At 36.7% G+C, this 25,678-nt stretch overlaps 1 protein-coding gene across 4 annotated transcripts in view; it reads left to right on the top strand.

The window, feature by feature from the left end:
• Positions 1–9,616: 9,616 nt before the first annotated feature.
• The window catches only part of wars2 (tryptophanyl tRNA synthetase 2, mitochondrial), a 40,869-nt gene continuing 24,807 nt past the window's right edge, over positions 9,617–25,678 (top strand). For 2 of the 4 annotated variants that reach the window (XM_087266401.1, NM_001013323.2), the window contains 1 exon segment: positions 25,296–25,412. In XM_087266401.1, the coding sequence (XP_087122527.1) occupies positions 25,308–25,412 (105 nt within the window). In that variant the 5' untranslated portion in view covers positions 25,296–25,307. 4 annotated transcript variants of the gene reach the window in all.

Raw genomic sequence — 25,678 nt, 5'->3', positions numbered from 1 at the left:
CATTTTCCTTTGGATTGGTCCCTTTATTCATCAGGGGTCGCCACAGCTGAATGAACCACCAACTTATCCAGCATATGTTACACAACCCTTTCAGCTGCAACCCAGTACTGTGAAACATCCATGCACACTTACACTACGGCCAATATAGTTTATTGAATTCACCTGTACTGCATGTCTTTGGACTGTGGGGGAAACCGGAGCACCTGGAGGAAACCCACACAAAGACGAGGAGAACATGCAAACTCCACACAGAAACGACAACTGGACCAGCCAGGACTCAAATCAGCAACCTTCTTGCTGTGAGGTGACAGTGCTAACCAATGAGCCACCTTGTTGCCCCATTGTTAATGTGTGCAAAAACTTTACACGCATTTCTGATGGACAAAAGTGAACAAAAAAACTACAAGGACAAAAACATGTAGGGCAGGAAGAATCCAAGAATTTAAACATTTACAGCACTATAACCTTAAATTCGCAGCATCTGAAAACTTTCCTGTGTGAACGTTGCACTACTTAAGATCTCAATGCACTGTTAAAATATCAATGTTAAAGGCATAGTTCACCCAAAAATAAACATTCTTTCATCCTTTGCTCCCTTTGACTTGTTCCAAACCAGTCTGAGTTGCTTTCTTCTGTTACACAAAACACAAAAAAATTATTTTACTACTAACTTATTAGAAATATTTAATTATTACTGTAGCCATTAACATCAATAGTATAAAAAATACCATGGAAATCAATGGTTACAGGTTTCAAACATTCTTTAAAATATCTTTTTTGTTTTGTCCGGCAGACAAAACAAACTGGTTTGGAATGACTTTTCATTTTGGAGTGAACTATCCCTTTAATGTTAATGTGCTTATACACAGAATTTTGACTTTCAGGATTGTTCCCACATGTAGTTTGAATATCTTTGTTTGTTTAGTCTGGACTAATAAAACAAAAGCCCTACATTTAGCCCTGCAGTTTCATAACATTCACAGACAGATTAAAGGCTAAACCTAAACATACAGAATAAAAAGAAATGTATTTTGTGACTGAACGTATTGAACAGCATGCTCATTGTACAGTGGAGTAATAAGTATTGAACATTTTGTATTTTCATTTGGAATTAAGTCAGATGATTGGCTGGGCTATACTACAGCTTGATTTTCTTTCTCTGAAAGCAATTGAGTGTTTCCTTTTTGGATCATTGTCTTGCTGAAATGTTCACCCTGGTTTTTATCTTCATCGTTCTGCTAACATAGATGTACATTCATTTACAACGAGGGAGGATTGCTAAATAACTACTAAGAGATTTCAGCTGCTGTCTGGGCTTTCACTACCTTTCTACACCCCCCTTTCTTTTCCCCTGTGTTGTTTCATTTTTAATTAATTAATAACTTAATTTTAAATTAAATTAATTATTTAAAAATTACATTTAAATTTAAAACTAATTAAAGAAATTAGTTTTGTTTTCTTAGCATTTATGAAGTTATTTGGTTGTTATCCGGAGAAAAGTTCAAGTTAACAGCACCGTTAGAAATAAACTACCTGACAAAAGTCTTGTCACCTATCCAAGTTTTAGAAACAACAGATAATAACTTATTATATTAGAAGTGGCTAATATGAAAGGCACAGTAAGCTCAAAGTAATTAGGACAGTAAGCTCTGACTTTGTTTAGACAAAAATCTTGTCACTTAACATAATGTACAGTAGAATATAAAGCCATGGTGCAGTGGAAAAATAATTATTATTGTGTATGACTCCCATGAGCTTGGAGGACTGCATCCATACATCACTGCAATGACTCAAATAACTAATCTGGAATGGAAAAGAAAGCATTATTGCAGGACTCCCAGAGCATCTTCAATAATATTCATGTCTGGTGACTGGGCTGGCCAATACTGGAGCACCTTCTTTGCTTTCAGAAACTTTAATGTGGAGGCTGAAGTATGAGAAGGAGCACTATCCTGCTGAAGAATTTGCCCTCTCCTGTGGTTTGTAATGTAATGTAATAGGCAACACAAATATCTTGATATCTCAGGCTGTTGATGTTACCATCCACTCTGCAGATCTCTCACACGCCCCTAAACTAAATTTACCCCCAAACCATGATTTTTCCTTCACCAAACTTGACTAATTTCTATGAGAATCTTGGGTCCATGGGGGTTCCAATAGGTCTTCCAACACAATCTCACAGCAATTCGTAACTTTTTCATTTAGTGGCTAATTCGTATGAATTCGTACGATCTAATTCGTACAATTTAGTACGATTTGCTTATCCCCCAATGACGGTTGGGGTTAGGGGTGGGGTCAGGACCACGCCTCCTTTTTGAAATCGTGCCATTTCGTACGACTGAACTCGTACGAATTCGTACAAATTAGCCACTAAACTGGCAAAACGTAAAATACTTACGTTTTCTCGTGAGATCAGGCTGGGTCTTCAACAGTATTTGTGATCATTGGGACGCAGTTCAACAGATGATTCATCTGAAAGATCTTTTGCCACTTTTCCTTTTTTTTGTTGCTCTTACAACTGGGGTCGACGACAAGACTTTTGTCAGGTAGTGTATGATTTCTATGAATGGTGATGTGTTCAATACTTATTTCCCCCACTGTATATCCATGTGATGGTATTTTTTAATCGGTTAAGGACTCAAGATAAGAAGTAAAATAAACATATGTCAAAATAAACAGCAGCATGACAACCCAATATTCTCAACCCCATATGCTTAAAAAAAAGTGATGAAGAGGATTCAAAGATTCCTCTTCCAAAGATTAGATTTGGCATCTCTCACTCTGAGAGCTCCAGGGGAGGAGGCCCAGCTCCAGGCGGTCCCAGCCCCCTCAGGGTGAAGGATCGCAGAGGAAAGAGGACCTGGCAGCCCCACTTCCTCTTGGCTTGCAAAAGGCCATAATTAGTGGTGCTTTCCCACTCCATTCAGAAATTACGGCTCTTCTGCATACTCTTCCATTATCAGATGAAGTCATGTTCTTGAATTAAAGTACAGATTTCCAAATGAAATATTATCCAAACAAAAATACTCAGTTTTGTAATTGCTCCATCCTTGTTCCAGACTACAAAACTCTGCAATCCACACTGCTCACATCTGATAGGTAAGTTGAGGACATAGAAAGAAATATCAATACCAGATGAGGGGGAAAAGAAAGAGGGCACTTATAAGAGGGAGATACAAAGGAACGACATGAAACAGGGTGATGTGATGAAAAACTAAATGAAAGTGCCCTCAAAGGACGGTGTTTGTTTTAATGATTGACACACTAGCTGAACAGGAGCAGGTGTTTGTATCCTGTCTGCTACCATCCATCATTTTCTTATCTCTTCTCAGCAATCTCTGTTTTGTGTCAGCATGTCTGCGGGATCTCCGGACCCTCTCTGTGGTTCTCCCTTCACCTGGTCCTAATAGGCTCTGATATATGTTTAGGCACTTACTGGACAGGAGTCTGTGGAAATAAGCATGCTATTATCAGGATATCTTCTTCAACTTTATTTAGCTGTCATGAAGAAAAAATCTAGTGTTTTCAGCAAGCAAATTAATTGTATTCTGGAAAACACATTTTAATTTTGATGGCTGCAAAACACAAAAGTTTACAATAAAAAGATTAACACAATTTCATATCAACTTTCCTTTTTATACAGTGTTTAGTCATCTGGTAAATGACAATAAAAGTAAAGTTTTACAGCCACTTTTTTGCCCAATCTCCCCTTATAGAAAACTTCAGATGCTCAATGATCAGTGGTCATCATTAGCTGTTTCTCCTTTTCATGATGAGCCATACATGTTCAAATAGGACAGATATGAACTGTACTTCCATTATGGGTCTACAAAACTAAGCTGCTGTAGCACACAGAAATAGACTTGATCTAACCATAGACTTTCCATGAAATATGTTTTCCTGATGCCAGTATGTGGCTCTATATTTTGCCAATCTATGCCTCCATATAAATAATACTTGATACTTGATGATGATTTCATAAACACATGAAGATTTCCTTAGCTCATGTGGCTTTAATAAACAGCACATCATGGCAGGTTTTTATTCTGTGTCATCTGAGGCTCAAAGGTGGAGCACATTCAGCTGAGGGTTCCTGCCTTACTCTACACCAATTTAGATTTCACTGGATTTCCTCAATGTTTCCACATATTAAATATAGTAGCTGGTGAAAGACATAAATTGGTTGTGATTTTGGCATTGAAATATGTAACTTGACAATTCTCACATGAAATTTGGCACAAATGGCAACGACTGAGATGCTTATTTTACACCCAACTAAGCCCCTATGAATCAACAATTCACCTCCTTAATGTGTGCGGACTGCTTCAAAACTGTTTCCTTCGGATATTTTGTGGATATTTGTCACATTTACCAGTGATCCAGCCTGTGCAGATTGCTGAAGAACTACAAATCTGCCACTTTACCGAACTACAAATGCCATCATGCACTTCCCTCATACACTTGGACCAGATCCACCATTATTGCAAAAACACACAGCTGAAGCTGTCTAGGACTAATGACACCTTTGAGAGGTGACTATTTATACACCTCTCAAACACACACATTGCTGAGTCTTGTTTGGTTTATACTCTGTAACATTTCGAAGCATTCCATTGTTTTGCCTTGCCTTGATTTGCCCTGCCCTGTTTTCTGACCTTTGGCTTGTTCATTTTTCATGTTGTTTGTCGCCTGAACTGATCTCTTTGCCTGTGACCCTGACTACTCTTTTGAATAATCCTCATGCTCCTGCTTTGCCTATGTGTTGACCATTGCCTGCCTGGCCATTTTCTATTGAATAAAGTACTGCATGTGGATCCTCTACTCCGTTGTCAGCATCCCTCAAGGTGTATCCAAGACCAGCGACGTGATGATCCCAAGGATTCCATATCCGGGACCAGGCCATATCTTGAGCTGCTGCTGCGCTGATGGTCGTGGGGAGTGGAGAACATGTGTCTGATTCCAGCGACGCTCCAGGGACAGACGAGTCTTCATTGAGGCCATCTTCCAGCCTAAACCACGGCGAATGAAGTTCTGCACAAGACTTTTGGCCAGCGGAGAAATTAAAATGGTCGTGCCCAACTGAGTCTGGTTCTCTCAAGGTTTTTTTTCTTAACTCCCATCAGGTGAAGTTTTTTTTCCCTCTCCGCTGTCGCCACTGCCTCGCATGGTTCAGGATTGGTAGAGCTACGCATCAATGAATTGGCTCTTCAGTGTTTGAACTCTAAGTAATGATTAAATCACACTGAACTGAGCTAAACTGAACTGAACTGAACTTAAAAACTAAAACCTGAACCACACTGTTCCAGTTACTGAACCGCACGGTTCCAGTTACTATGACCATTTATGTGAAGCTGCTTTGACACAATCTACATTGTAAAAGCGCTATACAAATAAAGCTGAATTGAATTGAAGGTACAATATTATTTTAATTTGGTTCTGTCCCAACTTTTTGAAGTGTGTTGCAGGCATCAAGATCAAACTTTGTGTATATTTCCTAAATACTCGACTGATGATAATAATTATTCGACTAATTTTTTTATTTAATAATGAGGTTTAAATACTGCAATTTAGATTTTTAACTACTTTTTTGCTGAATTAGCTTGTCAGATGGACACACTTTTTAATTTACTAAAAACACTTTCTAAAGATTTAGAATGAAGAAAAATGAAGAGGCTACTTAATGATATATCGCTGGGGGGAAATAGCAATATGATATTGTTAACTTAAAACTGTGGCCTATTATAATTTATTAGGCAAATAACAAACTAGTCAACACATTCAACTTCCCTTCAGTCCCAGAATTTGGCCATTTAAAAAAAAAAAAAAGAAAAAAAAGCACATATAATAATAATAATCTAGAGCTTCATGATTTTATAGCCTCTCTTGTAAAAAAAGTACATTTGAAAATTCATGGATAGCGTAATAAGTATTAATATGGGTCGCTTTTGATGCTTTACAACTTTTCATCAGTCACATTTTTCTTTCAGGAATAAGGTCCAAGATTTAGAATAAAAGTTACTTATAAAATGCTTTCTCTATAACAACAATACAGTAAAAGTTAACTTTACTTGCATCAGATTCCAATTTTTGATGGATTATTTTGATAACTTATGATGGCATAACAGTTAAAATTAGACAAATGAGCTCATGTATGGGACAAAGACCTTTGTCAGTGGGGTAATGGGTCTTTCGAACCACCCGAACCCCCTCCTGGCTACAGGTCTGTATGACATCTCTGTTTTGAAGTATGCATTCTACACAATTTTCCTCTTTTTATAAACTTGAAAACAATTTGAAATATGTGTTTAAAAGACTTGCACCTTCATGTCCCCAAAATATGTAAATGAGTGGTCAAAACAACAGCTCACACAACAGTTCTCACACTACAGATACAAAGTCACATGCTTTCAAACGAAATCTTTTTGCTGTTTAGAATAGGCCTAAAATATATACTTGCAGTCAAACCTTTTATCTGTTCATTTTTCTTCTTTTTCATCCTTTGATATCTTTAAAAACTAAAAATTGTTTCTCATTTTTATTTTTGAAGATCTCAAAGGATGAAAAAGAAGAAAAATAAACAGATAAAAGGTTTGACTGCAAGTAGGCTACTATATATTTTAGGCCTATTCTAAACAGGAAAAATATTTTGTTTTAAAGCATTTGACTGTTTTTGTAGTGTGAGAACTGTTGTGTGAGCTGTTGACTTCATAATGAGTACATTAAGTTTATCTGCACAGAGAGGGCACAGAACTAGATAAAAACAGAGGTCAAGGCATGGAGAATCTGTTATTTCGAGACACTGGAGAGAGACGAGGATTTCAGGAGGGAATCTAAATGGGAAAAGCAGTCCTAGCAGTAGATAAAGAGAGCTCACTGTAAACTCACTCTCAAGGCTGCTGTCAGACCGTTGGCCAGACCTTTTCACCAGCCCTTACTCTTAACAACACACATGCCTGCCTGCTTCATCAGGATATCACAACTTGATGAACAAATGAACAGTCCATGGGGAAAAGTGTTAAGGATGACACTATTTTTACAGAGATGGAGGGACCTCATGTTTGTGCCACAAGAAGCTTTTCTTTCAGAGGCTGTAAGTTTGATGGAGTTGCTTGTCATCCTGTCCCATTACTCTCTGTCTCCCTCCCCCAGCAAACTAGATTTTTCAAATATGATAAATACCTTGGCCAGATCCCACCACCTCACTGCGCTCTCATGGTCCCCCAAAAAGTCTGGATTTCATTTTTGAAAGATCGAGAGCCTGTAAAAAAGGGGGGAAAACCCTCTTGTCTTGTAAATCCATTATTGTTTAGGTTATACTCCAAATCCTGCTTTACTAGATGTGTTTGTTTAGGCAATACCCTCAATCCGCCACTACATAATCCCATTCACGGACTAAGTTTAGCAGTACAAATAAATATGGTAATGGATCCCCTCTCTCATATCTGTAAAGAAGCAGTTACGGCACCCAGGCCCAATCTTTTCCAGATGGCATCGATAGATCACATTATTTACATGCTGAGTATTCGGTTTCCACGACAGCGCTGGCAACTTTAGGCAACGCACGGCCTGTTTTCTGCCTCGCGGGTTCTGATTGCTCAGGAATGAAGATCGTTTTCATTAGGATGCACATGCACAGATGTAAGTGCCTTGGCAAGCCATTTAAACATTTATAAATAAACCATACTAGTACCTATTTCCATGCAACTAGTAACAATATTTTTTAGATAATATATTTTCCATTAAATGTGGAAATTTTTACCACTAGAAGTTGCACATTCACAACAAACAGGTGTATGATGTGTATGATGATGCATTTCATACATGCTATGCGAGTGCGTCACGGCAAAAAAGCAGAGAAGCTTTTATATGCCAGAGTCAGTGTTGGGAGTAATGCATCAACGAATCGAAGAGCAAACTTTGTGATTGCTTATCTTGGTAGAGTTGACGGTGGGCAGGACTGAGAGCCGCAGGAGAGGAGCAAACACCCCTGGCGCAAGTGTTTAACAAGTGTTGAGTCCTGTTGAAGAGTCCTGTTTTTTGTGCGTTTTCTTCATGGTTAAAGTTGTTGCACGTCTTCCAGTTTCCGCCTCTGAATAAGCGAGTTTGAAATACTTGTACAGTAAGGTAGCATTACAGGTAGTTACGATTTGCACAGAGAAACATACAAACCCCACTGCCAGCTAGCGTTTTGGAAATGTTATGGCAGAGCAACAGAAGTATAAATGCACAGCTATGTGCAAAACATGCACTTGATGCAGAAGTATAATTCAGCCTTTAAGGATGTCAAAATTAATTGCTTCTTCAGTGCACTGTGATGCAGATAATTTGGTATTGGTTCAGTAATTACTTACTTTACCATATGCACTAAGCTGTAGCACTATGGCAAATAAGGTCAAATGAAATGCTCCAACTACTTAAAAAAAAGAAGAAAACTGTTCACAATTCATTGCTTTGTTTGCTGGTGTTTCATTAACACTGAAGGTACAGTAGATCTCTCTATCTTTCTTTTTTTCTTAATGTGGACCCTTTGACCAGCTGGTGGGCTTGTGAGGTAACATTTTCTCTCCTCTTTTGGCTGTCACAATGATACTTGTGCCCCACTTGGGCCAGCCCAGGTGGGCCCCACACGGGAAATCCCAGTTAGGCCCCACTCAGACCAGCCCAGGTAGGCCACACTCAGACCAGCCCAGGTTGGCCCCACTCAGGCCAGCCCAGGAGGGCCCCACGTGTGCAATCCCAGGTGGGCCCCACTCAGGCCAGCCCAGGTGGGCCCCACGTCAGCCATCCCAGGTGGGCCCCATGCGGGCAAGCCCAGGCCCCACTCGGGCCCACATGGGAATTAAAATCACATTTTAATTTACAGAAATTAAAATCACATTTTAATTTAAACGTTGACGTTAATTTAAACGTTGATCGCCCCGGATTAATAAAGGGACTAAGCCGAAAAGAAAATGAATGAATGAATGAATGAATGAAATGTTAACGTTAACTTGTATTTTAAATTTATGAACTGGATTTACATATTTCAATTGGAAACTAGATCTGCTTACTGCTCCTATGTGTGTTAGAGAAGCAAGTGATTAAACGATACCTGTTAACATTGGGATAAAAAATTTACGAGACACGCCCCCAACAACCGTTACAAGTATGGGGAGGAAAATAACCTCAAATGTTAGAATACATAACAAACATTACATTAGAAAAATGATTTTTTTTTTAGCCTTTTAAAATCAAAAGTGTGTTCATTTTTTTTTAACTTAAACTATTCAGCGATTCCTCCGTGTACCACTAGAAGGAAGCCTGCTTACCACTTGTGGTTCATGTTCCACAGTTTGAGAACCACTGTATAGTTGTAGGCTTGTACGTTTAATAGAAAAATAAATGTAAAAACGGCTTGCCATAAGCGCCCCATGAACGCACCTTTCTCCTGTCTTCGCATTGTGTATGATATCCGATCCCCTCATTTAGTGCACAATATAGGCTAATCATGTCTATCATTTGCATTAGCCGCCTCATTCACCCGTGCTGCGCAGTCTAGATGTGCTTCATTATATTCCCCGCCATTATCAATGCTCGCACGGTTAATTAACTGACGGTTAGATGCTAATTGGTCTTCAGTTTGCTGTGACTGATTGTGCGGTCTCTCCACTAGAGGGTGACCTATGATCACTCAACTGACCCACGACGAAGGGGAAGACGTGTTTACCAAACGGTGTGTGTATAATATTTCAGGATTTGAAACGCAAATTGTGTGTATTCATGTTGATGTATAAATGAGTCTCTATCTATTTTCAAATATTTATAATCGAAATGTGTTGTTTTTCTTTGCTCAAAAACGAGGCTAAGTTAGGCTATTTTGTTTCGTTTTAGGCGTGTGTTTCTGATCAGACAACAGACCTTTGCAACTGCATGTCATACATGGATGTTCGAAGTTGATTCGGTCAGTGTGCATTTGATTGTTTATAATAACAACAAAGTTTTATGAATAGTTTTTTTGTCATAGTTCTGAAAGAGAATTCCAAACTCTTTTCCAGAATAATAATCTACAATATTTCTAGCTATTTCTTATTTCAAATGTTCAATTCTTGTTTTCATTAAACATGAAATTATCAAAATGTGTCAACCGAAAATGTATAACCTACTGTGCTATTATTACAACCTTTCCCATCAGGTCTTTAAATAAGTTTTAATTTAAAAAAATGTCAGTGAGAATTTTTTTATATGTATGCAGCTCATAATTAGTACATCATTACAATTTAACATTTTATTTTCACAAACACAATTTAAAACGTATAAGTATTATTTTGTCAATATGAAGTTACTTATGTTTCAATTTATATTATTTCAAATGATTAATTTATTATAATTTTAAAATAAAAACAGTTGACAGTTGATGTAACTTAAATGATGTAACTTAAATGTCTATTTCACAATTGTATTAAATGCAAAAAAGTATACACTGTGCCATGTTTAATAAATCTTAATAAATTGGGCGGTGTTAAAAATATCTGGCAATTAGGATAGCCATTCAAATCAAATGATAAGCCACATGTATATGGTTTAACTTTTAAATGTTTGCTTTAAAATATTTTTGTCCTATAAATTAGTTACATTTTTCCTGGGAACTATGGTCCTGGTGGTTACTGGTGCCACTAAAAGTGTTTTCTCAACACACTGATCTCATATAAAGATTAGTCTCTTAGAATTTACCTGAACTGAATGCTCCAAAGCACCTTTTTCCCTTTGTAATTTTTATTGTAGTTTATATCACATTGTCTATAGCATCAGATTTTATTGTGACATAAGCTAAATCAATATTTACCATCCTCTGTTATACTTTTCCATTGTCCGCTAGGGAGACTCCATGTTTGTATAACATTATTTTTGTTTTTGCATTATAATAATGCATTATTGTAATGCAAAATAAGAATAATGCATTAAAATATTATATTTGGTAGCTTGCATACTAAATAGAATTAAACAAATTAATATTCCCTTTAAAAAATCTTACTGTCCTAAATTGTTTAGTTGAATCAACTGATCTTTTTAATGTAGTTTATGTTACATTGTCTACAGCATCAGATTTTTTCTGTGACATAAGCTAAATCAATATTTTACCCTCCTCTGTTGTGCTGTTCCGTTGGAGACTTTATAGATAGATGACAGATTTTTGTATATTAGCTGTAAAATGTGAACTGGATGTTGAATAATGCATTAAAAAAAAATTTCTGGTAGCTATACTGAACAGTATAATAAAAAACATATTAATATTTACTGTAAAAAAATCATACTGCCTTAACGTGTTTAGTTAAATGAAATTTCCTAGTCATCTTAACTTACATTAGTCAAGCTAACTAAAAATATTAAATCTTATATTACTACACTGTAAAGAAAAGCTGGTTGCCTTATTTCTTTCCATTGAACTTGTATTATAAAGCTACTTAAAACCTAGGTTTATATATAAACCTACTTAAAACAGCTTGCATAACTTATAAAATTAAGTTAGAACTTGATTAACTTGTTGCTCTCATGACTAATTGTTCATATAATTTTTTTACAGTGTAAAACAATTTGTTGAAACCTGATTAACTTATTAAAATAAGCTAAAGTATCATCAAAACATTTGCTGGCTTTTTGTCATATCATCTTCACAGTGTTTAGTTAATTTAGGCAGTACATTTTTCTTCCAGTGTGTTAGCATAAACAAACATATTTTTTCTCCTGATTGTCCTTCTGGATTTGCCCATAATACCTATGCATAAATCTGGCTCTGCTTCTCTATTGTTAAACAGCATGCGTTCTAATATTAGCACTTGTCAAACTGACAATTTTGACACTTTAAAATTTCCTACTAACTCCACAGTAGCTGACGCCTCTTATTTCATTTTGTATTTATTTACACTTTATTAAAAAAAAATCATGCCCAATTCGACGTGCACCCAGAAATGATTAGAAGCTGAATGCACATAGGGATTTCATTAATGTGGAAAAGAAACATTCAGACTGGTACAGAAATGTTGGCCTCGTATTTTCAGTTAATGGTCTTAACCAGCTGATTCTGGGCACAAGCCGGCATGATCCTAAAACAAAATTAAAAGCTGGTTGTAAAAACGTGTGGCTAATATGAAATAGTTGTTTGGAAATGTAAATTCAGTTTAATGCTTTAGGATGTTAAATTTGCAGTAAAAGTTATACAATGGGTCAGTTTATGCAAATTTATAGAGAGTGTCATGATTTTAACCATGCTTTAGAGACGTATACTAATATGTCATTCATTAGTCTACCAAAACTACTGTAAGGTGTATTTATAACAGCGATCATTTAAAGACATATTAAAAAGACTGTATAATTTAAGGTCACAGTGCAGATCCGAATGACTAATAAATGTAAATTTGAATCTACCATCTTTTGAAGAATTTATTAATGTATTTGGGACATAAAATTCAGTATGATCTCTTATTGTTTTATATGAATGTTAATACTTTAACAGTTTACATAATAATATTGTTTAATTTTTACATAAATACACTAAATGATTATGATATATTTTATTTTTAGACAATTATTTTAAATACTTTACTTGGCTTTAATATGAACTTAAATGTAGATTTGTAAATTTAGTTTGATGATTTGGGCATCTCATTGTTGCTTTTTAAAGATTTATTTATCAGATTTTTATGACAGTTAACAAACAAAAGTAAGAGAGAAAATAACAGTACAAATAGAAAAGCAGTACAAAATTAATTAGAAGAATAAAAATAAACCACACTGCAACAAACAGAAATTTTACAAATAAGGCATATAAACTGGTCAGTACCGAAAGTTAAGGATGGCAGCATGGTGTATTAGGTAAAATAAATAATGATAATAAAAGAAAAAAGAAAAGAAAGAAAGTGAGAGAAAAGTGGAAATATATTAAATTTAACTGGCTGTTCTTTAAACTTGTGGTTTTATGTCAAGAAGAATTGTATGCTAGTGCTATCTGCAAGTTAAAAACTAAAAGTGCTCTGGGTATTTTGTGTAATTTTAAATGTTTAATGTTACTCTGCAAATTTGTTTTATGTTAATTATTTATTCATTAATTTTCCTTCGGATTAATCCCTGATTATCACCACAGCGCAATGAACCTCCAACTATTTCAGCAAATGTTTTATGCAGCGGATGCCCTTCCAGCCCCCACCAATTAGGAAACACCCATACACTCTTGCATACGGCCAATTTTGTTTATCCTCTTCACTTATGCTGTGTTTCTTTGGACTGTGGGGGAAACCGGAGCACCTGGAGGAAACCCACAAAAACACGGGGAATATATTCAAACTCCACACAGGAATTTCTTGCTGTGAGGCGACAAAGGCTGAGCCACCATGCTCCCTATCATATTAATAACAATCAAATAAATATTTAATTCATTTATTCATTTTCACTCGGCTTAGTCCCCTTTATTTGTCAGGGATCGCCACAGAGAACCGCCATAAGTATTTCAGATAAACTAAAATAACCTGTTCAGCTCTAGTATTTCTTATAAACATGTATTTATCATCAAACCTAAAAATGAACACAAACGAAACTACTACAGTATTATGGCTGCTTCTATGTCTGTCATTGCCCATCAAATGACTAGTCACTGATCCATCTGAGATGTTTATGGTTTCTGTTAAATTAGTGTTAATCTTTGGACAGGCGTCTTTAGGATATGAGAAAAAGACTCCAGCTGTGTTGGGTATACGGCTTTCTCTCCGCTTAATTATTCAGGAAAACAGCTGTAAACCCACAGCCTGTAAACTAGCCGACAGATCCTGCTTTTCCTCAGAGACACGTATTGTACATTTTAATTATCTTTCTAATTACATGCAAATGCTCAAAGAAGCTTTTTCCGTCGCCTTTGTGTGTCAAAGAACCAGCTAATTTTCTCGAAAGTGAAGAGTTGTTAACTCAAAGAATGTTGCCGCTTCTATTTTATGCTCAGTGATTTGGTGTCGCCTGCGTTCATGCTGTTTCCTGTAGAAATAATAACAGTTTAGTGTCTTCTCTGAATTTAGGGAGAACATAAGTTGGACAGCAGCTATATTGTGGGTCTGTTTCTTTAATTATGCATTAGTACTCTGTACATCCTCTTAAACTGAGACACACTGTACCCTACCTCTACACCTTTTACTATTACAGCCATATCACCCTGCAGCCCAAGACCGGTTACTCACTGAAGCCAAGCAGGGCTGAGCCTGGTCAGTACCTGGACGGGAGACCACATGGGACAACGGAAGTGGTGTCGGTGAGGCCAGCAGAGGATGCTCAACCTGAGGTCTGTGTGAGTCCTATAGCCCCAGTATAGTGAATAGTGAATACTGTCAGTTGTCGTCTTTTGGAACCGAGGTCCTGACTCTCTGTGGTCATTAAAAATCCCATGGCACTTCTCATAAAGAGTAGGGGTGTAACCATGGTGTCCTGGCACAATTCCCTCATTTGGCCCTCACTCATCATGACCTCACAATCATCCTATTCCACTGCATTGGCTCTATAACTGTCTCCACTCCATCTGGCACACTGGCACCATTGTCCTGTGGCTGCCGTCGCATCATCCATGTGGATGCTGCACACTGCTGGTGAAGTGAAGAGATCCCCCCCCATAATTGCGAAGCGATTTGGATGTATGGCCATACACAATAAAATATGCTATATAAATACTTTCTTAATTACTATTAGATATCAAGCCGCACCAATACTTCCACTAACCCCAGCTTAAAAAAACAGCAGCTTTGTGTTCCTGTCACGAATATAGGGAGATTACACTGAAATAAGTTGCAAACAGAAATTACAGGGTCTGCTGCAGCCAAAGGGAGGAGGTTCCAGGCCTGTGACTTCACTGTAAAGTGATACCCTTTACATACTCTGATGAGCAGCGTGCTGACAGCAGAAAAGCCTAAAAGGGGCACACACACATGCATTCATGCATGCTTGATAATGTACAGCATGAAGAAATGTGTGTGTGTGAGAAAGCAGAAGAGGAGGCACATTTGTAATGATGCACGGTGGTGAATCCAGACTATCTGGATATAATCAGAGTCCTGTTTCGATGTTACGCTCTCTCCTTTCCTTTGTATGTTTTTCTTGGCTCTTTTTTTCTCTTACCGCACATCAGCAACAATAATGTAACAGTAATGACAGCCGTAGCTCCTTCTCTTTTAAATTTACTTAGAAATTTCACATTTGTACTTTTTTCTCGTGCTTTCCCACAGTCTCAGAATGTGATGCTTAATTTGATGGTCCACCAACATACAATCTACTTGTTACAATTACACTTTCAATGATGCTTACAGAAGAACCGTTATTTTATTCATTAATTTTCCTTTGGCTTAGTCCCTTATTTATCAGCGGTTGCCACAGTGGAATGAACTGCTAACTATTCCAGCACAAATTTCCTTCCAGCCATAACCTAGTAGTAGTAATCACCCTGTGGGGGAAACCGGAGCACCCAGAGAAAACCCACACAAATTTGGGAAGAGCATGTAAACTCCACATAAAAATACCAACTGACCCAGCCAGAACTCAAACCAGTGACCTTCTTGCTCTGAGGTAACAGTGCTAACCATTGAGCCACCGCGATGCCAAGAATACCTTTCCCGAAAAATTTTAAAGAATATTTTTTTCTTGGGGTTTCTGATTTTAATAGTCTAGAAATAACTTTTACACTACAAGATCCATTTGTGCAACAGAAGGTTTCCATGGATTTTAAAGGTTCTTCATTTGCACCAGGTAGTTACAATAACTCTGTTATGGGAACTATAGCCACCTTCCCCAAGAACTACTCTCCCATATTTTCACTTTCACGTGACTAAACTCTTAAATGATGTAAGATGGCTGACAGCAACATGAAGTGCCACATTAAACAAAAACAACAACTGGAGGATGGAGGACACTGTAATTGGAACTGTGTTTTCATGGTATGCTATATGTTGGTGACAATGGAGATGGCATGTAGACATTTAAATGATGTGACTGAGCAGCAAAAGAACTAAACCACATATGATAACGTGTAATTCTACTTGGAAGCCGACAAATTAACACAACCACAGACAGAGGGACCATACCCTAATCCTCAAAAAACAATGTTCTCACCAGGCGGTTGGTGAGAATCTGTTGGACTAGTTTTTTGCCACGTTAAGTAAATCCTTATCAGACTGTTCTAATATTGTGTTCCAGTAAACTTGGAATCTGGAATTGTCCTCCTTTTTATGAAATCCAAAAATATAGTGATTGAATGGAATGCATTAAGGTTTGAAGTGGGACATTTCACTGCTGAAAATCCCACCTCCAACTGTGTTTAGAATGCAGCTTATGACACAGCACAGGGATGCTTCTGATGACAAATGTCACATCATTAGGAGTGGATACTTTGGGTTTTAGCAAGTTGAATACCCACTGGAGGTGTTTGGGCAGAGAGATTGCTCTGATTGGATCTTTAATTTTGTGAATGAGTCAGTGCAAGTAGTAAGGAAATCGTGCAAAGACATATTGGAGGCACAGACAAGACTTGTCTAATGTTATGTCATCTTTCAAAGTATGCATGTTATGTAAAACTATACTCAAAAAAGTATACTCAAGCATGGATCAACACTGATGATTGAGTTCAACACATGCACAGTACCACATGTTGTAAGAACATTGTGTGGCATTTGTGGATCAAAATTAAATAAAGGTAACATTTTAATTTGTCATAATTCATGCTATAACTCCTAACTTATTACCTGCCTATTATTAATATATTAATTATTCATTAGTAGTTATAAAGTATGATCTTATTCGGCTTCCCCAATCCTACAAAGCCTAAAACCAACTTTTACCTTACAAACTGTTATTATTAATCTAGTAGTGTTATAGTTAATGGTTTGTTAATACCATGGTAATACTGTGTGACTTAAAATATTGTGTTTTCAAAACAAACAAACAAACAAAAAACTGGAGAGCATGAAAGATTTTGCAGTGTTAGATGCTTACCTAGGTGAACATTTAGTTGATTTTGTGCCGTTGTTTTAATGATCAGTCTACAGCAAGATTTTGAGTGTTATATTACATTTGACTTGTTCGTGACTTTTAGTTTTGTAGCTACATAAAGCTTTGATTGGATTTCTCACAGGAAAGCAGGAAAACCAGGATGTTGACATTTAATTGTTTGCCGGTCATCTATCAGTCAACAGTGTGGTAAGCGTGAAGTGTGATGGAGCTATTAGCAACGCCTAATGTAATGATGCCTGAACCAATAAATGATTTAATCACATAAGAACTGAATGTATGGCCAAAATAAACCAAATCTTTCTGGCCTTTCCAGAACTGGAGTCAAAAATGAGTGAAGACACCAGTCAAGGTTAGAAAGAAAGAGAGAAATTTTGGAGCCATGTTAATAGTGTCCATCCACGTATAAACCCATTTTTTTGTGGTCAAATTAGGAAAAGTCTCGTTTTTCCACCATAAGTACTCTGATAGACATCATTATGGATTCAGAAAATCTGGAAATCATTTTCCTAATAATTAACATGCAGTCATGTTAATGATTATCATCAAACCTTAAAGAAATGCTGAAAAAAAATCTGAATTAAAATACATAAACGCAGCATGTGAATATATTGCTTGTGACATCCAATCAAAAGCAAGTAATTGTCTTTTGCAAATTTCCTGCAAGTGCCATATCTTCAGATTTGTTGTTTTACTGTAAGTTAAGGCTCACGTTTTTCAGTGTTTTAATGTGCTTTAAATAGCCTCAAATGAACATGTTCATGCACACTACCAGGGTGTCAGTAAGATTTTTATTTAAGAAATGTAAGTATTTTTCTCTCCCATCATGCATTAAATTGGTCAAAATTAACAGTTAAGACATTTATAATGTTCTATCCCTCTGTTCATTAAAAAATCATGTTTTCATTAAAATACCAAGCAGCAAACCCACTTTTTAAACAAGTTTTTGTGTATGAGTAGAACAGCACTAAATAGTTTCTTCTTATTGTGATTGCAGTTATTAACTTATTAGACGAGATTTCTCATGAGTTCAGTGTGTGCCTTTTTGATGTGTTTGAGGAGTTCTGATCTGGTCTTGCCCTTCCTTGATCTTGGTCTTTTATTGATCTCAACCCATTAAAGTCTCGTAATGTTGTAATGTAATGTTGTAAAGTAATGTTGTCTTGGTATTATCCCTTTTGACGTATCTTAAGTTTCACATTATATTGGATCTGGCCATTATCCAGAGAATATGGTTGTCGTTGTCATTAATAGGTCAAGAGCACAATTCCTGAAAAGACCTCAGTGACAGACAAATCGCTGCATTGATCCTGTTGGTTAGACTGAACACCCACCCAGTGTACTAATTGGACCTGCAACCCCATCCACAATGGATGCTTATGGTTTTCAGACCCTCCAAAATCTTAAAAGTGCAGCGCTGACTTATTATTTAGCCAGAGAAGAAATGGTCACCCTGCCTGAGCCTGTTTTTCCCAAGGCTTGTTCTGCTCTTCTGTCAATTGGTGAAGTTTTGGTTCCTTGCCACTGTCGCCTATGGCTTGCTTGGAATGGCCTGGTGGAGCTCCTCTTTAGTTGAGCAGTGGTGTTTTTATTCAATTCAACTGAATCTATTTTTATTTTTTTTTAAATGTATTAGGGTTTTTAATCATTAATGAATTCCTATTGATGATAGGAATGTGTGGGGAAGCAGAAAGGGAGGAAGGATCAGTAAAGGACCTCGAGCTGAGAATTGAACTCAGGTCGCCATAAGCACCTAGATTTATGTGTTTATGCAGTCACCCACTAGGCTACTGGCGCTGACCTGAATCTAGTTTTAATTTAACTAGAACTTCACCAGCACTCTACTGCCTGATATGCTAGATTGTTTCCACAATCTGAAATATTATTCGGTTTTTATTATGTTTTCTTCATGTTAAGCTACTTTGAAAAATTGTAAAATACTATTGAACAAACAAGAACAAGTTATATGGATAACTTGAATAGATTGGTCAACCAAAAATACAAAAATTCCACAATTTATTCATATGAAAGATCTAAACTTATTAATTTCCTTCTTTTGATAAATTCAAAGTAAAATATTCTGAAGGATTTTGGAAACCAGCAGCCATTGACATCCATAGTAGGAACAATTGAAGTCAATTTCTGCTGCGTTCCAAATTTTTAAATATATTTTCTTTGGTGTTCAAGAAACTCAATCAGGTTAATAATTTTAGTTGTGAAGTCTCTCTTGGCCTCTGAATTACATGCAGTTCAGCTTCTCTGAGCTCATGGCCTTAAACGTGATCTTTGCCCTCACACGTGCTCTACTGTATGATAGCGGGAGAGTGAAGACAGCAGATGGGAGAGAGAGAGCAGAGACCCTTTCTCCACCCCAGTCACTCCTTCCCTCCTGTTCTGTCAGCGCTAAAACAGAGAGGGAGACAAGGTGCTGAAACACATCCCTCCTGAGGGACGACCCCCTCCACCTCAGCACCACATAGACACACACTGCCGGCTGCTCCGAAAACAGTCCCGCATTCGCCTCTGACAGGCAGCAGGACCACAGCATATGTTACCCACAGCTAAGCGGGACGTCCGGTGGCTTGTGCTCACTGGGAAGCCTTTGGTCTCAGCAAAAGTGTGGAGAAAATCCATTGTAGTATTACTTCACACAAAATACTTCTCTCCAGCTGTTTATTTGTTCTAAATTGTTAATTAAACATAAGTCAGTTCTCTGGAACTAAATGGGTCCTTCAGATGAGTTTGAGGGGTTCTAGACTGGCCTTGGGCTTGACTCTGTCTCAACTTTTTTTTTTTTACAACTTGCATAAAAATTTTTTGTAAAGCTACAAAAGAAATTTGACTTATTCATGTGTTTTTTCTTTGCTGTTGTACACTACCTGACAAAAGTCTTGTCGCCTATCCAAGTTTTAGGAACAACAAATAATAACTTGACTTCTAGTTGATTTAGTATCAGAAGTGGCATGTATGAAAGGCAAAGGCCTCTAGATTATGCTTATTTTACCAAAATGAAATATGATCATACCTTGATCTTTAATTAGGACAGTGAGATCTTACTTGACTAAGACAAAAGTCTTGTCACTTAACAGAAATAATGTACAGAATATAAAGCATGATGCAGTGGAAAAAGAGTTAATATTGTATATGACTCCCATGAGCTTGGAGGACTGCATCCACATCTCTGCAATGACTCAAATAACTTAACAGTAAAGTCATCTGGAAAGGCAAAAGAAAGTGTTCTTGCAGGACTCCCAGAGTTCATCAAGATTCTTTGGATTCATCTTCAATGCCTCCCCCTTCATCTTAACACAGACATGCTCAATAATGTTCATGTCTGGTGACTGGGCTGACCAATCCAGGAGCAACTTGACCTTTTTTGCTTTCAGGAACTTTGATGTGGAGGCTGAAGTATGAGAAGGAGCGCTATCCTGCTGAAGAATTTGCCCTCTTCTGTGGTTTATAATAGGCAGCACTTGTCTTAATATCTTAGACTGTAAATGCTGCCATCCACTCTGCAGATCTCTCACACGCCCTCATACTGAATGTAACCCCAAACTATGATTTTTTTTCCTTTACCACACTTGACTGATTTCTGTGATAATCTTGGGTCCATGCGGGTTCCAATAGGTCTTTTGCAGTATTTGTGATGATTGGGATGCAGTTCAACAGATGATTCATCAGTGTCATATCTTCTGACAATTGTCCAAATGATCAACAAGAAGTCAAGTTATTATTATTTATTATTTGTTGCTCTTACAACTGGGGTTGACGACTTTTGTCAGATAGTGTACTTCTAATTCACAATCACTGTTTTTTATTCTTTCAGGAATGTACTATACAGTTAGAGAAAGTTAAAAAAGTCTTTTTAGGTTTTTAAATATAACAAAATACATCAATTAGCTACAAAAAAACAAAAACAACAACAACAAAAAAACCCACATGGCTCCATCAATGTTTTCCTATTCACTGTATTTGTTTTTTAGTTAAGAAAGTTAACACCTGCTCACTGTCATTTAATAGCTTGAAAGACCAAAGACATTTTTTAAAGATGGATTTGTCAGAGAGAAGAAAGTCATATATAAATGCCTTGAGGATGAGTAATTCTCATTAATTTTCATTTTTGGGTAAGCTAACCTTTTTAACGCCTTAAATTCTTGGTTTCAAGTCTTCATTTTGTCTTAGTCGCAACCCTTTTTAATATCTTGGTCTAGTCTTGGTCTCATCTTGGCCTTAAACTCTAAAAGTCTTGGCCTCAACAGATTAAATCTGAGCTGGACGACTGGTGTCCTGTGCTCGCAGTCTAAGCGAATGAAGCCAAAATATGGAGATAAATCCATTATATACTGGCTGGACTGCTGTGTCTGCAGGCTATTCAGATGGCATAGATGTAATGGAAACCAGACTCTCAAACATTGCTTTACACAAAATACTTCTCACCAGCTGTTTATTTTCTTTCACAGTCCAAAGCAGGGGAGGGAAAAATAATTTAAATGCATGAAAATTCCCAAAAGCGCTCTTCAATTAAATGGAACTGTTCATTGAACTAGCCAAGCCATCCATCTAACTATCCATCTTCTCATCAATTCATCCATCCATCCATCGTCTTGGGTGGCAGGCGTCCCGTGGGCCGCAGTGTCAGAGGGGAAGGCCTGTCTGTCAGTATCAGGATGCTGGTGTGTCAAGGGAGCTGTTGATGCAGGCTGAGGTCCCTGTGTTCCCCAGGCCCATGCCCTCCTAGCCTTGCCCCGTGGTGGGCCGCGGCCCCCTGCCTCCATATATTATCACAGGTGGGCTGTTGGTTTCAGCCACCCTGCCCATTCTCTCCACAGCACATCAGGGGCGGTCAATAGGCCCTGGTTCTATTACTTCAGACTTGTGCTGAGATAGAGCTGTGGTGAGGAGATGAACAATTAGTGATTTGGGAGGGTGATGAAAGAAGACAGGTACTGATACCATTAAGAATTTAATTGTGAAAATCCCTTTGGTTAAGATTTAAATGAGATGTCAGATAGTGTATTGATCAAAATGTTTCATCTGTTTTTAATGTGTCTCATTAAAGCAGTAGTTCATTCAAAAATGAAATTAAACCCCATCATTTACTCACCCTCAAGCCATCCTCAGCATATGACTTTCTTCTTTCAGATGAGCTCAGTCAGACTAGTCCTGGCTATTCCAAGCTGAATAATGGTATCGGGTAGTTTTAAAGCACATAAATCAACAATAAAGCGAACCCATATGCCACCAGGGGGTTATCGCATGTCTTATAGTGCATATTGATGGGTTTTTGTGACAAAATACTCCTATTTTTAAAATCCCTGACTTCTGGCGACTACCCAATGCACATTCTCAACAGCTTCTTGACTGTCCTCTGACTCCAACTTGTGATGCATATGACAATGACCATGACTCTGGTTCAAACATATATGCCTTTTTTTCTCTTACAAATGAAATACTCTGACATTTCAACTTCTCGTTTTCCTTTTTTCCAGTCATTTCATTGGTATTACTTCCAATCAGATCTGCCTCCATCCAATCAGTAGATGATGGATGGAATCAATGTCCTGCATTACTATTTTCAGAGTTGGGGAAAGTTACTTTTGAAAGAAATGCATTACATTATTGAGTAACTCCCCACAAAAGTAACTGCATTACTTAGTTGTTTTTTATAGCAAGTAATGCCTTACTTTTTAGTTACTTTTGCGTTACTTTTTCTGACCTGGCTGAGGCTTGATCTCCTTCAGAAGTTGCAGGATTTTTTTTCATCTTTTTTAAAATAGAGAAGCTCTGCATTTAAGAACACACAGTATAACCTTCATTTACATAAAAAAACAATGAAAAAAATGAGTGTAGGATGTTATTATCTGAGAACTTTCTGACTCCAGAGCTTAATGTACAGATTAATGACACTTTAAAGCAATGTGCTTGCTACTTTTGTACTTTTTGTCTTATTAAAAATTAAACCCACTGTCTATTCAGATAATTCTCTCTTCCTTTTCTTCCTTGTGTTCAAAATAATGAGGATATTTCTTTTGCAGAAATGTAGGGCTCTGCTGTCTTCCTTTCTGTCTGTTCCTGCATTCTCTCATTGAGTGCGGGATTCAATGTGATGACGTTTATTTTAATCAGCAATTTATTTTTTAAAAGCAAATTAACTAAACTAAAAAGTAACTCAAATATTATTACTTAATTTTTAAAAGTAATGCGTTACTTTACTTGCTACTTAGAAAAGTAATATTATTACTTTTTATTATTTAACTTGCGTTACTTTTAATGCGTTAAACCCAACACAGATTACTTTAAGATTATCCGCTTTCCTTCACAATATGGAAAAAAGATCAAAACTTCACTAACATCGCTTCAATATCACTTTCTGGACTTCTGTGGTGAACACTGAATATCTCAGAATGCATTGAAGTTCTTTGAAATGCAATTAAGTTCATTTGTCTTCCTGTCATTTCAGTTTACATAGGAAAATTCATGAATTAAGTAGCCAGCTCTTCACTTGTGAATTATAAATAAACAGTCTATATATAATAAATGGATCAATATGACTATGAATAAACAAAAGATACATAAAACGTTATTTATTTGCACTGTGCTGTGCTCAAAATAAACAAACCAATATATTTTTTGTAAAACAAAGGAACCTTAGTTGGAGATGTTATTCATGGACCACACACACGCTCAAACGCAGAGATTAGCCGCATATTATTTTCCTAAAGTCTATCTCAGTGGGGTGCTGCCAGTTCTGTCTCTGCCTCTCTCTCCTTCTCTCCATCCTTCTCTTTCTGCCACACGTCCTCAATCAAAAGCACAAAATGTCAACTATAAGCGTAAGTGGTTTTTCTATGAGCACCACAAACTTTTTATTTTGCTGCAGCACATTAAATGAAGAAATAAAGAAGGACTGTAACAAGACGTTGCAGTAAAACCACTTTTTTTAGAGGCACGGAGAGAGAAATATCATCATTATATCATCAGAAATTCCTTTCCACAGAGGTGCAGAACAAGGCATTGAAACTGGGTGGCCAGGAAATAGATGCCAAAGGCAGTAACAGCCAACAGAGAGAAGGAGAATCATACAGTATGATGCAAACACAAAGTGAGGTTTTGGTATAGACATTCTGCTTGATCACGGTCTATGTGTTGCAGCTCACACTGCCGCAGGAGACAGAACTGAATATAGAATATGTGTGTGAATACAACCAGATGCAAAGGTGAGATTAATCAGCTGCAGATGTTCTTGAAGGAGATGCAGAAGTCTGAAACGCTGCAAACAGAGAACTGTTTGTACCTTTTTTAAACATCTGTTAGACAAACCAGGAGGTTGATAATTGCATAAAATGAAGTGCTAGAGTTAGACTGTGATACTTGCTGTGTCCGCAGTAGGTAAGGTGCTTATGCCCTTATCAGAATTACCCATGTTTTTGCTAGTAATTGTGTAGTAATTAAACCATCTATTTTTATATTTATATATATAAAAAAATACATAATTACACGTGAAATATTTAAAACTAAGATAATAAAAAAAAGATCTTGGCGTACTTGAAAACTGCTTGAATGTAAAAGAAAAAATGCAATGTGTTTATTATTTATTTACACAAAAGATATATTTGTGCTGTATTAAACCTTTTAAACGTGCAGTTCTTCAAAACTGTTTTTTGGTCTAATATTTATTACTTTTTTGATCTCCACCCATTTTGTTGAAAGTTTGCAAATGTATTTTCTTGTCCATGAAATACATATAAAAATTATTATTGTGGTAGAAAGGGTGAAATGACACATAAATTCAATTAAAATATTTTATTGGCCCTTACAGTAACTAAAATATATTTATATTTAATATAATATAATATATATATAGAAGAATATATATAGAAGAACTATAATGTTTTTATTATTTAAATATACAAATACAGTTAACTGAGTTTTGGTTTTATTTTTAATATAAAAGTTGAGCCTTTTTATTATAGGTGTGCCTATAATAAACATAATTGTATTTTTTACATAATTGTATTTTTTAATGTGATGGAAGAAGCTTTATTGTTATATTTAAAAGGGAATGTCACATTACTCTGTGGTAAACTACACAGCTACTGTTTACATTTATTGAATAAAAATCTCTCCTCTAAAATTGATTTTATTAAATCCATTTAATCACATTTTATGAGATTTTGCTGTTGTAAATAATATCTTGGCAGAGGTGGGAATTTTATAGGCAGCGACCGCCCTGTCTGTGAGGGTTTCTCCGGAATGTCCCTTTCTGGATACCGTACGCTTGTGTTTATGAGAAGTTCAAGATGGCGCTGTCCATAAGGTGGAACGTGAAATCTGTCTTTCGTTTTATTCACAAGAGTAATTTCCACAGACGATTGTTTAAAGCTGGAAAAGCGACGGCATCCACGGTAAGAATAACTTCTCTGTTTGACATGCTGTTGTTTGACGGTTTTACGGAGGATCTCTGCCATTCACCTTTAGCGCAAACCTTGAATGGTTCATTGAAACTATCCGACAAGTGTAATTGTCAATATAAACAAATCACAGTAGCCTTGGTTTCATTATAAATGTTAAAGCTTTGCAGTTAACTGCGTTTTTAGGTAAACGTTGTTGCTTCTTACCGTTTGCGGTAAGAGACAGTTTGTTGAAGCTTTTCAATGTCTGCAATAGTTTT

This window comes from Danio rerio, chromosome 9, assembly GCF_052040795.2.
Source record: "Danio rerio strain M-AB ecotype USA chromosome 9, GRCz13ab, whole genome shotgun sequence".
Taxonomy (NCBI): domain Eukaryota; kingdom Metazoa; phylum Chordata; class Actinopteri; order Cypriniformes; family Danionidae; genus Danio; species Danio rerio.
The sequence above is the reverse complement of the archived record's forward strand: the minus strand, read 5'-3'. Positions and strand labels throughout refer to the sequence as shown.